General features: G+C 39.2%; 1 protein-coding gene across 2 annotated transcripts in view; it reads left to right on the top strand.

Annotated features, from left to right (window-relative positions):
* Nucleotides 1-15,579, top strand: part of LOC126297623 (laminin subunit beta-1) — a 319,924-nt gene that overhangs the window by 206,967 nt on the left and 97,378 nt on the right. For both annotated transcript variants that reach the window (XM_049988640.1, XM_049988639.1), the window contains 4 exons: nucleotides 5,957-6,085; nucleotides 6,180-6,332; nucleotides 9,003-9,234; nucleotides 14,318-14,506. In XM_049988640.1, coding sequence (XP_049844597.1) covers nucleotides 5,957-6,085; nucleotides 6,180-6,332; nucleotides 9,003-9,234; nucleotides 14,318-14,506 — 703 coding nt within the window. The remainder of the gene's footprint in view (nucleotides 1-5,956; nucleotides 6,086-6,179; nucleotides 6,333-9,002; nucleotides 9,235-14,317; nucleotides 14,507-15,579) is intronic.

Below are 15,579 nucleotides of genomic sequence, written 5' to 3'. Positions count from 1 at the left end.
TGTACCATTAGTAAATTATGTAAGTTTTCATCTGGAACATACGGGCAAAGTAAGCAATTGGTGTTCAGTTCTTCTCCAAATGCAAAAATGCTGCTATTTACTGGTCTAACTGGTCTAGCCTTTATTGACAACAGTTCTAGTGTTCCTATTCCTCCGCAGAGTATCTACTACTTTGAACTGGTTAGTGTACTGTTTATTAGGCAATGGTATAGATACAAAATAGTTGTCCAGAGTCATGTTTCAGCCTGTATTACCAATGGGTTGAATTAGTAGTACTACCACATTCCCTGCATCATTGGGAATTTGGCATGGACCAGCAAGCTCTTTTCCATATTTAAGATGTAAAAAATTCTACCATCATGGAGTGAATATTCTTTTATATCATTCTTTGCCAGCTTTCTCAGATTATACTGCTTGAATTTGCAATGTCCATGGAATGCTTCCAGCATTTCATCTATTGTTGTTCATGTTCTTGCTCATTCACAAACTCACTGAACGTTTCACTAGTGCCAGATTATTTGTTTCCTTCTTCTGCTCCCTCCTAGACTTGTCATCAAATTTAACAGCTTGGAAAATAGTATTGAAGCTCTGTTTGCTCATCAGTGCAAATAAAAAATTTGGTGCAGTCCCATTGGTGGCTCATAGTTCATTGGAATTGAGGTACTGTGACTTATTCACTCCTCTGAAGTATAAAATACCATGGAAAGCAGATAATTCTTCAAAATCTGAATGTGGATAATCTCTAGCATTTCATGAATAAGCTGCTAGCGCTCTCTGTAGTTCTTCATTCAATTATTTTACAATGCAGTCATTTACATCTACATCTACATCTACATCTACATCTACATCTACATGACTACTCTGCAATTCACATTTAAGTGCTTGGCAGAGGGTTCATCGAACCACAATCATACTATCTCTCTACTATTCCACTCCCGAACAGCGAGCGGGAAAAACGAACACCTAAACCTTTCTGTTCGAGCTCTGATTTCTGTTATTTTATTTTGATGATCATTCCTACCTATGTAGGTTGGGCTCAACAAAATATTTTTGCATTCGGAAGAGAAAGTTGGTGACTGAAATTTCGTAAAAAGGTCTCGCCGCGACGAAAAACGTCTATGCTGTAATGACTTCCATCCCAACTCGTGTATCATATCTGACACAATCTCTCCCCTATAACGTGATAATACAAAACGAGCTGCCCTTTTTTTGCACCCTTTCGATGTCCTCCGTCAATCCCACCTGGTAAGGATCCCACACCGCGCAGCAATATTCTAACAGAGGACGAACGAGTGTAGTGTAAGCTGTCTCTTTAGTGGACTTGTTGCATCTTCTAAGTGTCCTGCCAATGAAACGCAACCTTTGGCTCCCCTTCCCGACTATATTATCTATGTGGTCCTTCCAACTGAAGTTGTTCGTAAGTTTAACACCCAAGTACTTAGTTGAATTGACAGCCTTGAGAATTGTACTATTTATCGAGTAATCAAATTCCAACGGATTTCTTTTGGAACTCATGTGGATCATCTCACACTTTTCGTTATTTAGCATCAACTGCCACCTGACACACCATACAGCAATCTTTTCTAAATCGCTTTGCAACTGATAATGGTCTTCGGATGACCTTACTAGACGGTAAATTACAGCATAATCTGTGAACAATCTAAGAGAACTGCTCAGATTGTCACCCAGGTCATTTATATAGATCAGGAACAGCAGAGATTGCAGGACGCTTCCCTGGGGAACACCTGATATCACTTCAGTTTTACTAGATGATTTGCCGTCTATTACTACAAACTGCGACCTTCCTGACAGGAAATCATGAATCCAGTCGCACAACTGAGACGATACCCCATAGCTCCACAGCTTGATTAGAAGTCGCTTGTGAGGAACGGTGTCAAAAGCTTTCCGGAAATCTAGAAATACGGAATCAACTTGAGATCCCGTCGGTAGCGGCCATTACTTCGTGCGAATAAAGAGCTAGCTGCGTTGCACAAGAGCGATGTTTTCTGAAGACATGCTGATTACGTGTCAATAGATCATTCCCTTTGAGGTGATTCATAATGTTTGAATACAGTATATGCTCCAAAACCCTACTGCAAACCGAAGTCAATGATATAGGTCTGTAGTTAAATGGATTACTCCTACTACCCTTCTTGAACACTGTTGAACACTGGTGCGACCTGCGCAATTTTCCAATCTGTAGGTACAGATCTATCGGTGAGCAAGCGGTTGTATATGAGTGCTAAGTAGGGAGCTATAGTATCAGCGTAATCTGAAAGGAACCTAATCGGTATACAATCTGGACCTGAGGACTTGCCCGTATCAAGCGATTTGAGTTGCTTCGCAACCCCTAAGGTATCTACTTCTAAGAAACTCATGCTGGCAGATGTTCGTGTTTCAAATTCTGGAATATTCCATTCGTCTTCCCTGGTGAAGGAATTTCGGAAAACTGCGTTCAATAACTCCGCTTTAGCGGCACAGTCGTCGATAACAGTACCATCGGCACTGCGCAGCGAAGGTATTGACTGCGTCTTGCCGCTTGTGTACTTTACATACGACCAGAATTTCTTCGGATTTTCTACCAAATTTCGAGACAATGTTTTGTTGTGGAACCTATTAAAGGCATCTCACATCGAAGTCCGTGCCAAATTTCGCGCGTCTTTAAATTTTAGCCCATCTTCGGGATTTCGCGTTCTTCTGAACTTCGCACGCTTTTTCCATTGCCTCTGCAACAGCGTTCGGACCTTTTTTGTGTACCACGGGGGATCCATTCCATCTCTTACCAATTTATGAGGTATGAATATCTCAATTGCTGTTGCTACTATATCTGGAAAAAATAGTTTGCAGCAATCGAGAACCATTTTCATAGTTTTAGCTTCGCTCTTTACACCAGAGCACGGGCTACCCCGAATGGGAGGTGGTTGTAACAGAAGAGTCCAAAAGGGGTATTGATTACCAAGATCATTTTTCGATGACTTGGCCAAAGCCAACTGGGGGTAAGTGTCCGAAGACTGTGTGGGGAGCTTCTGACAACAGAACTTGTGATGTGCTGCTGTCATGTGAACCTAGACAAATTAATCCATAAGGCTAGAAGTCAATGCCTCATAGGAGAGAGGATGAGGTTGTGCATCTGGGTGCAACTGTTGCAAAGGTGATAAACTTCCAGGCCCACATAGGTGTGGGAAACTCTTAAACCAACCCGTCACCACTAAAGTATCTACACTAGCAGAATAGAAATGCAGAAGACACAAGTCCAAAAACAGTTTATTGGACTCTCCAAAACAAAACAATAATACAATCTCCAAAAGAACAATAGACTCGATCGCAACTGCAGATCATCACAAATATAAAATAACAAATAATAATAGAAAACACCCTACTGTTCACAGGGAGAGATAACAATTCTACAATGTCAAGATGTTTGTCGATTATTACCAAGTCCATCTGCAAGAGATCAGCCAGCTAGAAGAGGTGTCTGGCTGTGGCCGCCGGGGTGGCAGCTCTGTATACTTCCAAGTGGTGCACCGAAACTGCCTTATGCTAGCAGTGCGCCACCCTATAAAGCCTGTTTGGTGGATGTATCTGCCAGAACTATTTGCTGTAACATGCCTGGCAGATCAAAGTAGTTCCTGGGCTATCTGCGACCTCTGGTGTTGCTGTTCTGCAGGCTCCGCGAACAGGTAGCAGTCCCTGGTGGCTGTTGGTGGAGACCTGGTGTTGTGTTGCGTTGTGTTGTGGCCGTGAGTAAATATTTGTGTTGACAACACAGATGACATAGGTTTTCCTGGTGAATATATGACTTGTGATGCAGGCATCCCGTGTTGGATGGACATGAAATGGGATGCCGATGCAGTAGGCGCTACAATGTATGAAGTGGGCTGCCACAGCATTACCATTGTCTTTCAAGATCATGAGCACAATAAAACTGGTGTAAGCAACCTCCGAAACAAGATAATCAAGGTTTCCAAACACATTTTGTTGATGTCTGAATAATAGCTACATATTGGCAATAGGCAATTACATATAATTTTGACACAATGGATGTTGTATTTTTATTTTCTGTGCTTCATGTACTGAATATATATTACACCATCTGAAATCTGAGTTTTTTTATTTTATTCCTATTTTTTATTTCTTCTATTTTTTTATTTTTATTAATTTTTTAGAGAGTGAAATAATTCATTTGGAGAGGAGTTTCAAAGTCAGTATCTCTAAGTGTCCTAATACCTTTCACACATTCTGTATATGTTTTCCATTCTTCTTTTGAATACATAATTTGGACTGGCACAGGGAAAGTTAAAAATATATTTTTATTTTGTTTTTATTGAAATATTTTTTGTTTGTTTTTCACTTAGTTTGTGTCACCTTTTCTGTGTCGTTATCCATGGTGTGTGTGTGTGTGTGTGTGTGTGTGTGTGTGTGTGTGTGTGTGTGTGTGTACAACAGATAGATATATTTCATGTTTTGCATTCATATCTGGATTCTCAGTGTGTTCTGTTTTAAGCAAACAACGCATACTTTGAATGTTTGTTCTCAATAATATTAGGAAAATGCCTCCCAGTAAATCATAGAGGATTCTTCATGTCAAACTCATTTCCTCTGCTTTGTGGCATAGGCTGCAACAATTTCTGTTACCAGAGACAGATGAAACTCCACTATTGGCATTTTTTGCCCTTTCACTACTCAATGGAGAGCAAAAGCGTTTAAAATGCACAGATAAAGTAAATGGAAAAAGAACTTTCTATTCCACTTCACACTCTTCTGCACTAATTTGACTGAACTTATTATCATGTCAGTATAGACAACTGCCCCCACTCTTTGATTATAGTCTGTAATAGACTGAGGTTTCTTAATTCTTTTGTCAGTCTTCCTGTGAGTCTTTTCTATCTGAAACATTTCTGTAGTAATACTGGTGGTGAACATCCATACTTCTCTTTTGTTGCACTACTTGAGGGCAAGCAAGGCAATGGGCATAAACTGTGTTTTCCTGGTTTCAGTTTGTCTTCTAGTTTTAGCAAGTTGCACTTGTTGCTGCAAACAGTATCGCATGCATTTCTTCCATGGTTATGAAGCCAGAGGAATAGGTTTGGGCTTGAGTAACTATTGTCGACGTAAACAGTATGTCCCAATTTCAAATACAGCTTCTTGAGTGTTGCCAGTATATCACAACTTTTCCTCAAATTATGGAAGCCAATTTCCACAGTTGGACCTGTACACACAATAAAATCCAGGGCATAACCAGTGATAGTTGCACAACACATTCGGCCAACTTAAATTTATTGGCAGAATTTTAGGAAAGCATAGCTCATCTATAAAGGAGGTCACATATAGAGCACAAGTGTGACCCATTTTTGAGTACTGCTCAAGTGTCTGTTGATTATTTATGTATATATTTTCTTTATCTTATCATGCTGGTTGTCAGTTATTTTTAATGACTGATGATCTGTTCTATTCAACATTTTACTGCTGGATATTTCCTATATATAGATTTAATGAATGGTATACTGGATTGTCTTCTCTTTTCTTTATTCAGGTTTTGTTCTTGCAAATGTGTTGATTTTTACTATTCTTATCCTTCTTTCACTTTTATTTCCCGCATTTCTTTTTGTGTTTTGGCTGATTATGGATTCTAGTATTGACCAGTGTGAGAGAACAATTTTTGTGATTCCATATACTGGGAAGGGACAGTCATGTGTACCCTTCTATCTATCTGTTGGTGTATCACATAATTTATATTTCTCTTGTGTGTGTGTGTGTGTGTGTGTGTGTGTGTGTGTGTGTGTGTGTGTGTGTGTGTGCGTGTGTGTGTATCTGTGTGTGAAACAGTTTGTTTCGTGTTTTTTTGTATATTATGTACGCCAGATGAAGTAATTTGTTCAAAATAGGGATCCAAATTGAAGCAAATGCCAGACTAATTTATCTTCTTACTGCTAATCCAAACTGCTCTAATTTTCAGGTGTATAGGTATTTTGCCTACAACTGCAATGAGTCATTTCCAAATATCCCAAAACATAAACCACGCACTCTTACTGATGTTGTCTGTGAGTCAAGATATTCAAATGTAGCACCATCAACAGGTGGAGAGGTAAATTTGTGTATACAGTGTCACATGTTAAAAAATAGCATGACATCTATTAAGAGTAATTTTACATCAGCTTGTAACCGAAAATCTGTTGTAGGTTATATTTAGAGTCCTGTTGCCTAATTTACCCATTGATGATCCATATTCTCCAGAAGTACAGAATCTACTGAAAATGACAAATCTAAGGATAAACTTTACAAAACTTCATACACTTGGTGATGACTTGCTGGACAACAGGGAAGAAATACAGGTAACAGACAAATCTAAATAAATACAATACTGTTTAACATGAATGTTTTTGTTGAGTTGCAAAGAGCAGTTCAATTTTGTGTGTGTGTGTGTGTGTGTGTGTGTGTGTGTGTGTGTGTGTGTGTGTGTGTGTGTGTGTGTGTGTTTTTTTGCAGAGAGAGAGAGAGAGAGAGAGAGAGAGAGAGAGAGAGAGAGAGAGAGAGAGAGAGATTATTTTATTTATTTATTTATTTATTATTAATTTTTTTGCTATAAACTACAAATGTCACTTATACTATTCCATCACAGTGCCACATTCTGTTTTAACATGGTACACAATCTCAAATTTACTTTTGAACAGATTATGGACTGAATATTCTCTCACATAATCTGTGAATGATTATGTTCATTTCCCTCCAACTGAATGGTTAACTACATTTACCACTTGTTTATTGATACATCATGCTGTAATGCGCTGTTATTACCAACCACATACAGTGGATATGAATTTTAAGTGTAAGCAGATATGAGACAGTAGGGTTTCTAGAGGATGTGTGAACATTCAGCTTGGTGTAGCAGGGCTAGATGGTATTTGAATTCAGCAACTTTCCTGCCTAATGAATCTGAATTAGTATCCATGCTCTAGGAATGAATCAGTCAATGCACATTGATGCTGTAGATATTACATACTAGTGTTTAAGTCCAGAAAATTGCCACATGGTAGTCACAGATTTTTCTCAACCAGAAAACAAAATCCTTCATGCACAAAACTGTTTGAAGACCCTGCATGGGCCACAACTAATCGGGATCCTCTTCCCATTGGCTGAAGACCACTGCTGTTCGCAGTGTAATCTGTCCAGCATTAATCAACTGCTTCTCCAGCATTGACTCAGATTTCATCCAACCTTATTATTGAATATATATCATTTCCTAGAATTTTATATAAGAAAATGCTATGAGCTGCAATGACATGAGCTTTTTCAACCAACAATTTTTGTCTGTCTAACTTTTAAAGTAAAACACAATACTTTTTAGCACCATTTTTAGTGATGTTTTATCCCACTGAAAAAAATTCAAATTCTTTTAAAGAAATTAGGGGTATTCTTTCCTGCTATAATATCTGTAAATGTGCCAATGAACTGCATTTGTTTGGATTGAATCAAGGCCCGTAACTGGGCGAGGCTGTTTTTTTCTTTCCAGGAGTGGGCTTCAAAATACACTGTTTTCTTCACAGGGGTTTCTTTCTCACACAGTTTATTATAGTATCTTGCAAGTCTTAAAGTAGCACACATTTCCTTATAACAGTTCTTTGACTGATTTCTAGAGTTTTCAAGGTACACTCAAAAACTCGGTACAGCAGGAATTGAGCTATGCCCATGAACAGAACCTTTTTTTTCTTGCTCATAAAACTCACATGTCCTTCATAGCAATTCCAAAGCCTGACTATTTAACAGCATTTCATGATGCAATGGATTGTCACTTGGTGAATAATGTCATTTTGATGATATTCTTTAAGAAACAGAAACTGTAGTCAAGGTCGTAACACATCTCAGCTATATAGAAGCAGGTGGTTGCACACTAACAAACAATGTTTGCACACAAGCTGGCAACATGATAGCGTTGATGTAGGAACTAGCTTTTGTTGCTGTACTGTAATGGGTTCAGAAAATGCAGTGCCCCGCATTCCTCGTTTGTTTGTCAGTCATACCAACAGCTTTAAGGTACTTGTGGAGTGAGCTTGGAGTGACATCTTTCAGCAGCCTGGGTATAGTTCATAAACTAATCTCTTGCACCACTTCTTCCTGTAGTTCCAGCAAACCCATAATCGTTGAAAAGCAGCCACTGTCCAGTACTATTATCACACAATATCTTCCAGGACTTGAAAAACTCAATCAGATCATTTTTAAGACTTCAACAGCCTTTCACCATACAATGAGAGGCAGGATATCCACTTAAACACCATCCCCCCCCCCCCCACCTCCCCAATACATGGTATTCTGTCACCGTCGACTGAACTAATGTCCTATTCCACCACAAAATGTGATATTCTATTAGCCTCCCACCTCCAAACCTACTCTTTATTCTATTTCGTCCCTACATCACTTGTGCAATCAGCACAGCTACAAGGAAGTCTTGAATAATGTTTGTGCCTTCCATATGCATTTATAAGCCTATGACTTCTTGTGCATCTGATTTTTGGTATGATCCCATCAATACATGTGACAGTGTACAAGTATGGTTGCACAATGTAATATGCATTCATTTAAAGTGGCCTATATCCATGTGAGGACAAGTGGCTCTGTGGCTGCACTGGTGAGAGTGACTGAGACACAGCCATTACATTTTGTAAATTTTAATAAGAAAGGGAAAAAAATAGCTTTTTCATTCATACAGCTATGAGTTACTTCTGCGTAACTGATCAGCTCTGAACTAATTAGTGTGACACTTAAGCAAATCTGTTGTCAGAGAGAAGTTAAATTTGTCAGTTCAGAACAGAGATTTTGTCTATAATGGTTCTGGGACTTGCATTAAGATTAAGTAACAATTATAGTAATATTGCAGCACATTGACTGCAATGATGTGGGAACAATATGATGATTAATATTTACATGAAAATGATGTTATGAACTGATGAAGCATTTTGGTTTAAGCCTGTAGTATTGATTCACGTGATATATTCATATTGTTTCAGGAAAAGTATTATTATGCAATAAATCAGATGGTAGTACGAGGCTCATGTTCATGCTATGGGCATGCTTCAAGATGTCTTCCACTTCCTGGTGTGGAATCAAAGCCTAACATGGTGCATGGAAGATGTGAATGTACCCACAATACAAAGGGGCTGAACTGTGAATTTTGTGAGGATTTTTACAATGATTTGCCTTGGAAACCAGCTTTTGGAAAGCAGACAAATGCATGCAAAAGTAAGTAAAACTGTTTTGGGTAATTTGAAATGTTGTTTAAAAAGTATTGTAACCATGCTCTTAAGTGGAGTTTAATGGCACTTAAAATGTATGTTATATAGTTCTCCATGTTTTAAGTTTGCTTCTTCAACAACACAGATTTATCAAGCACAACATATTTACTGTTTACCCACAGAAAGTAGTAGTTCCTGGCAGCTTAAAACAGTGTGGCAGACTGGGACTAAACCTGTAGCCTTTGCCTTTCATGAGCAAGTGCTCTAATGACTGAGTTATTTAAGCACAACCCAGCACCTGCTCTCACAGCTTTGCTTCCACCAGTACTTCATCTCCTACCTACCAAACTTCACAGAAGTTCTCCTGAATTCCTTGTGGGACTAGCACTCCTGGAATTAAGGAAGTTTTGAATCAATGCACGCTCTACTGTAGAATGAAATTTCATTCTGGAACAGTCCCCGAGGCTGTGGCTAAGCCATATATCCACAATATCCTTTCATCCAGGAGTGATAGTCCCACAAGGTATGCAGAAGAACTTCTGTGAAGTTTGGAAGCTTGGAGATGAGGTACTGGCAGGAGGAATGAAAGGTGGATCATGTGTGGAGTGCTCAGTCAGTAGAGCATTTCCCCATGAAAAGCTAAGGTCCCAGAGTTGAGTCCCAGTGTGGCATACAGTTTTAACCTGCCAGGATATTTCAGTGCTCTGAATGTTCGTTGAATAAGTCACATGTCAGTGCTGGAGAACACTGTTTGAAGGTTTGACTGGGGAGACACTCGGATACATACCACACTCTCATTGCACCCATGTGCCATCAGTTTGTTCACTGAAAACACAAAGGTTGGTTGGACAGTAAGCATAGACAGTCCTATATTAGGCAGACAGGCAGCTCTTTGCACTTACCAAACATCATCAGTAGGTAACAAAAAAGTTCAAATCACAGTTCAGGTTGAAGTGTTGTAGCACAGGGTTGTCATCAACAGGTACACCAGAGAGCTTGCTGTAAACATCAACTAGTTGGGCAAGTGAGGCCGTATCAGCCCTTAACTCTGCTGCAGATGTTTAACCACGTAACCTGATGATGGCAGAGGCATCCTTCTGTGCTGTGCCTAATAACCTCACCAGAAATACACATAATTATATCGCATGAGCCGTTGACATGTCCAATGAGATTACAACAGCTCTCTCCTTTTGAATTGACCTATAGCAGCAGAAATATCTTAGCCAATGAGGAGGATGATGTAGTTCATGCATCCTGCTGTGATGGCTGGGGTGCAGCTTCAGATGCTGTCCCAAGTACAGTGCCAAAGGGGCAGGAGGTGACAGTGGTTCAGACTCATGGTTCACTGCTGGTTCTGGAGAGGAGGCTGTGAGCTTGATGTCTGACACTGGACCCTGTGCAGAGTGGTGAGGGGGAGGGGGGCAGCTTCTGCATATCATCGAGGTCCAGACCAGTAGGGGTAGCGGAAGACATCTGGAGAACCTGGAATCCTGGCTGCTGTTGTTGGTTCTGGGGGTGGGTGAGGCAGGCTGGTTCCACAGATAAGGCAGATCTGGAGGTGGAGCTTACCCTGGATGGTGCAAACTGAGCTGTTTCTGGTGCCGCTGAAGGATGCCTTGAGGTGTGGCGACCAGGACTAGCTGGCGGTATTGTGGCTGCTGTTGTTGGTTCTGGGGGTGGGTGAGGCAGGCTGGTTCCACAGATAAGGCAGATCTGGAGGTGGAGCTTACCCTGGATGGTGCAAACTGAGCTGTTTCTGGTGCCGCTGAAGGATGCCTTGAGGTGTGGCGACCAGGACTAGCTGGCGGTATTGCTAGGTGTTGATGGAGCCATTTATCCAACCAGGTGCATGTCCAAACATGCACAGCTACACAGCAATGATCACCTTAAAAAGTATGACTGCTTCTTTCTCCTGTAGTGGTAAAGGCTGCAAAAGATTTAACAGCAAACAATGAGGGTTTCCATGCCGATCATGAATTGAATAGGATAAAAGGGAAAGCAATGCAGAATCTATAGGCTTGGATGTAAATACAGTATATACATGAATAACCCATGCATATTTTTTCCCCGAGTTTAAGGACAAAAACCTGGGGTGCACAGATTTATTGTAATAACATTGGTACTGCTCCACCTGTGAAAATAGATCCCAATATACTATAGTGTTGTTGTGGCCTAAGTCTGTGCTGCATCAGTAGCACGTTAGAAGTGAACTATTCATTACATGTTGACTTGTTAACTATGGCTATAAGTTCTTGTTATTGCTCATAATCTAAATGTAAACTTAAAATTATTGAAGAAGCAGATAACATAGGAAACTGTGCAGCAGAAAGGAAGTATGATATGAGTGAGAAATGTATTCATGACTGCAAAAAATAAAATAAAAAAAGACTTCAAAGAATAAACGGTAATTTCCAGTCATTTCATGGCCAAACAGCAAAGCATCTGGCCACCAAAAGAAGGCTCTGTGATTATGTTGATGAAAAGTGACAATATGGGTGCATGGAGAATAGTGAAATGTGCCAACACAAATCATTGGCTTTAGCCAAAGAACTAGGCACCATCTGTTTCAAACCTAGCCAGTCTGGATATCAAGATTTTTCAGTGGAAAAGTATCAGGCTTCCAACGGATAACTACCATCACTCAACAGCTTCGCGGAAATTTTCAGAAAAAAAGTAGTGAATTTTATTACTTTTTGAGAAAGTTATGCTGTGAACATTCCTATATATTATCTCAAATTGGTAACACAGATCAAATGCCAGTCTGTTTTAAGATGCTGCTTGACAACACTGTGAACAGGAAAAAGGGATCTAGCAACATGATAATGAAGTTGTGGTAATGAGAAACAAAGGTGTTCAGTGATGTGTGTAACTGGTAATCGATGAAAGCTACAACCTTACATGGGATTTAAAAGGAAAATTATTCCAAAAATATCAGTGAAAGACATATTGGTGAGAGCAAATAAAAAAGGGTGAATAGACAATAACCTGGTGGTTGACTGGGTGACATGTTTGGCGACCTCACCCTGGTGCATTACTGAATTTATGTAATGTTGGTCATGGGTGGCTTCCACGGACATAAAATTGAGGAAGTGCAACACAAGTTACAAAAAGTGAGAACTGACTTGTTCATTAACCTAAGAGGCCTAACATCTGTCCTGTAACCAATAGATACGTATATAAATTGGCATTTCATACCTGCACATAAACAGTGATATATGCAGTGGATGGCTGATGAAAACTATAAGTTCATACTGCGTGGAAAAATCGAGTGGCTAGATTTTTGAGTGAATGAAATCTGCTTGGGACTCAGTTCCACGACCACTGGTGGAAGGACTCTTCAAAAAATGTCGTAGCACAAATTCACTGGATGGAACTGAGGATGGAGCTTTCTGGGAAGATGGTGTTGACAACAATTATTCTTCCACTTGCGATGATAATAAAGATGACAGTGATGAATAGAATCATTATGTTAGAATATTTTTTGTAAATTAAATACACATGAAATATAATATTGCTTTTTCTTCCTCTCTTAAAATTAGGGTGTGCAGTTTATTCGATGGCATGGATTATTCACATGCATATGGTAGTCCTCCATCTGCATTTTAATCATTCGCACAAAATGTTTGGCGTCGTCATAAAATAGGGTGAAATTGTGGTGTAGTAATATACTGGATTCCATTCTCAATGCAAAACTGTTGAAATCCAGTGGAAGCAAACTGTAGTTCATTGTCAGTGAAGAGAGTTTGTAAAGCTCCTTCAGTATACAAAACAGTGGCCAGAGCTTTAGCGGTATTCTCCTTCATGGTCTGTTGCTCTTTGATGATATATGGGAAATGTGAATATTCTTCTATTAAAATCAACCACATGGTCCCATGGATTGGACATATCCAAAGCCCACATGCTGCTGATCCTGGTGCTGAGATGTGAGGAGTGGAAGCTCAGTTATTTTGCTTCAGTTTATGAGCATTAGCATTCTGACAGAATTAAGTCAGGTACCATAGAATTGACTAACAGTAAAAAACAGAAGAATGGGAGAGATAGAAATTAAAAGACTGAAAAAAGGTATACGAATGCAAGTAGAAGAGGTACTAAGCAACAAGACAACTACACAGCTTTCTCTTACATTGTGAGGAGCCACCAGTGTGTCACTGATGTGGAACTCAGCTGTCAGCACAGGGTAGAGGAACTGCCCTCTATTTTAATTGATAATGAGGCAAGTGTGGTTCATGTTTTAAGGTTTTGTGTGCTGTTAGAATATTCTAGTGTGTCACACAGCGAGTTGGTCACACATTATTTTTAATTAGTCACCTAGCCACAGTAATCTGTTTTCCTTCTTAACTGTGACTATACTGGTATTTTATCCTTGATTTGATATAGTTATTTTGATGTGTTTTATCTGAATTTTATGGTTAGTCTTTTATGACTCTTACTATGTCGGTGTTCTACTTGTGTGTTGAGCCAACCTGGTTCTAAAATTTATTGTTATTTTTTATTATATTTTCACCAGCTTCATCTCTACTTATAATTTGTTCTGCATTTACATCTGTATCCTGCAATCCACTGTCAAGTATGTATTGATAGGTTCATAGTGTACTACAGTCGTACCCTCCCCTCCCCAACACTTTACCTTTTCCATTCCATTGATGGAGGTATGCAGGAAGAACAATCATTAATACCCCCTTTGTTTAAGCTGATATTTTTCTAATTTTACCCTCATGGTCAATATTTTAATGTGTGACAGAAGTAATATTTTTCTGGGTCATATTGGAATGTAGGTTGCCAGACTGTTGAGAGTAAGTCTCCTATAATTCACATTTTTAAGTGGCAATATCAGTAATATTTTTTTTAAACTGTAACCATTACTTGCACTGAACATTCTCCATATATGAAAGAGTCTTTATTCTACATAGTTAAATATGTGTACAAACAAAAGTCCCACATGACCAAAGAATCATTGATACTTTGTCGAGAGCATTTTTGAGACTTTGGTTTACCTTTCATACCCCAGTATTAACGATTTTCTCTGTCTATTTTATCATATCTATGCATGCATTGTAAATGGGAATAAATAAATTTAAAAAATGTTTCAGGGTGCAATTGCAACAATCACGCTACCAGCTGTCATTTTGATGCAGCTGTGTATGACATATCAGGCAGAGTGAGTGGTGGTGTATGTGACAACTGTCAACACAACACTCAGGGAAGAAATTGTGAACAATGTAGAGACTTCTACTACCATGATCCAGAACGTGACATTACAGATCCTGAGGCATGTCAGCGTAAGTTAATCTAAATCTTCTAGACATTAAGTTTTGTTAATCAGCTTCTGTACAAAATATCTGTTACTAGCTCATAGACTAGACTCTCTGTAATCTGGCCCTCAGTTGTCAGGCCTCTAAGTAATCCGGCACCCATCCAAAAACATGTGCACAATGATTTATCGTGTGCAACAATACTTATTTAAACAATGCTTTATATACTGTATTTGAAATTGTAGCTTTCTTTACAATTCGGAATCATGTCTTCTAAAAGGAAACACGTTACGCTAGACCTCAATCAGAAACTCAAAATTTTAGATAATTTAAATCAAAGTTCTTCGCAGAAAGCCATTTCTGCTGAGTTTGATGTTGGATGAGCAACTATTTGTCATCAAAAAGATAGAAGATGTTATTTGACAGTACTCAACATAAATGGATTGTGTGTTGGGAAAATGGAAGGTTATGCAAAAGAGTGAGAATGAAGAACTGGATGTAGCTGTTTATAGATGGTTCATACAACAACACAGTAAAGGAATACTAGTCGGTGGCCCAATTATAAAGGAAAAAGTAGCTGTATTTAACAAAGAACTGAGCGGTAGTAACTTGTTTGCAGTGAGCGAAAGTTGGGTATGAAACTGGAAAAAACGACATCGCATTCCGTAGCTGACAGTAACTGGGGAAAATTGCTCAGCTAATGATAAGGATGCTGATGAGTTTGTAAGCAAGATATGGAAGATAATAGAGGAAGAAGATTTAACTGCTGATGCCTTGTATGATGCCGATGAAACAGGACTCTTTTATAAGATGCTTCCTTCAAAAACATTAGCTGCCAAATACAAGAAGGAAGTTCGTGGTTACAAGCAACAGAAACAGTGCATAACATTAATAGTGTGTTGTAATGCGAATGGGAGTCATAAACTACAGCTTATGGTGATTGGGACATCTCAAAATCCACGTTGTTTTCAACGCACTGACACCAGTGCAGTATTGCACTCAGAAGAAAGTGTGGATGGACAGGCAAATATTCTCTTGGTGGTTCCACGAAACGTTTGTACCAGCAGTGAGAAAAGAGCTAAAGAAGAAAAAGCTGCCAC

The sequence above is a fragment of the Schistocerca gregaria genome, chromosome X, assembly GCF_023897955.1.
Source record: "Schistocerca gregaria isolate iqSchGreg1 chromosome X, iqSchGreg1.2, whole genome shotgun sequence".
Classification (NCBI taxonomy): domain Eukaryota; kingdom Metazoa; phylum Arthropoda; class Insecta; order Orthoptera; family Acrididae; genus Schistocerca; species Schistocerca gregaria.
This window is presented reverse-complemented; position numbering and strand designations above follow the sequence as displayed.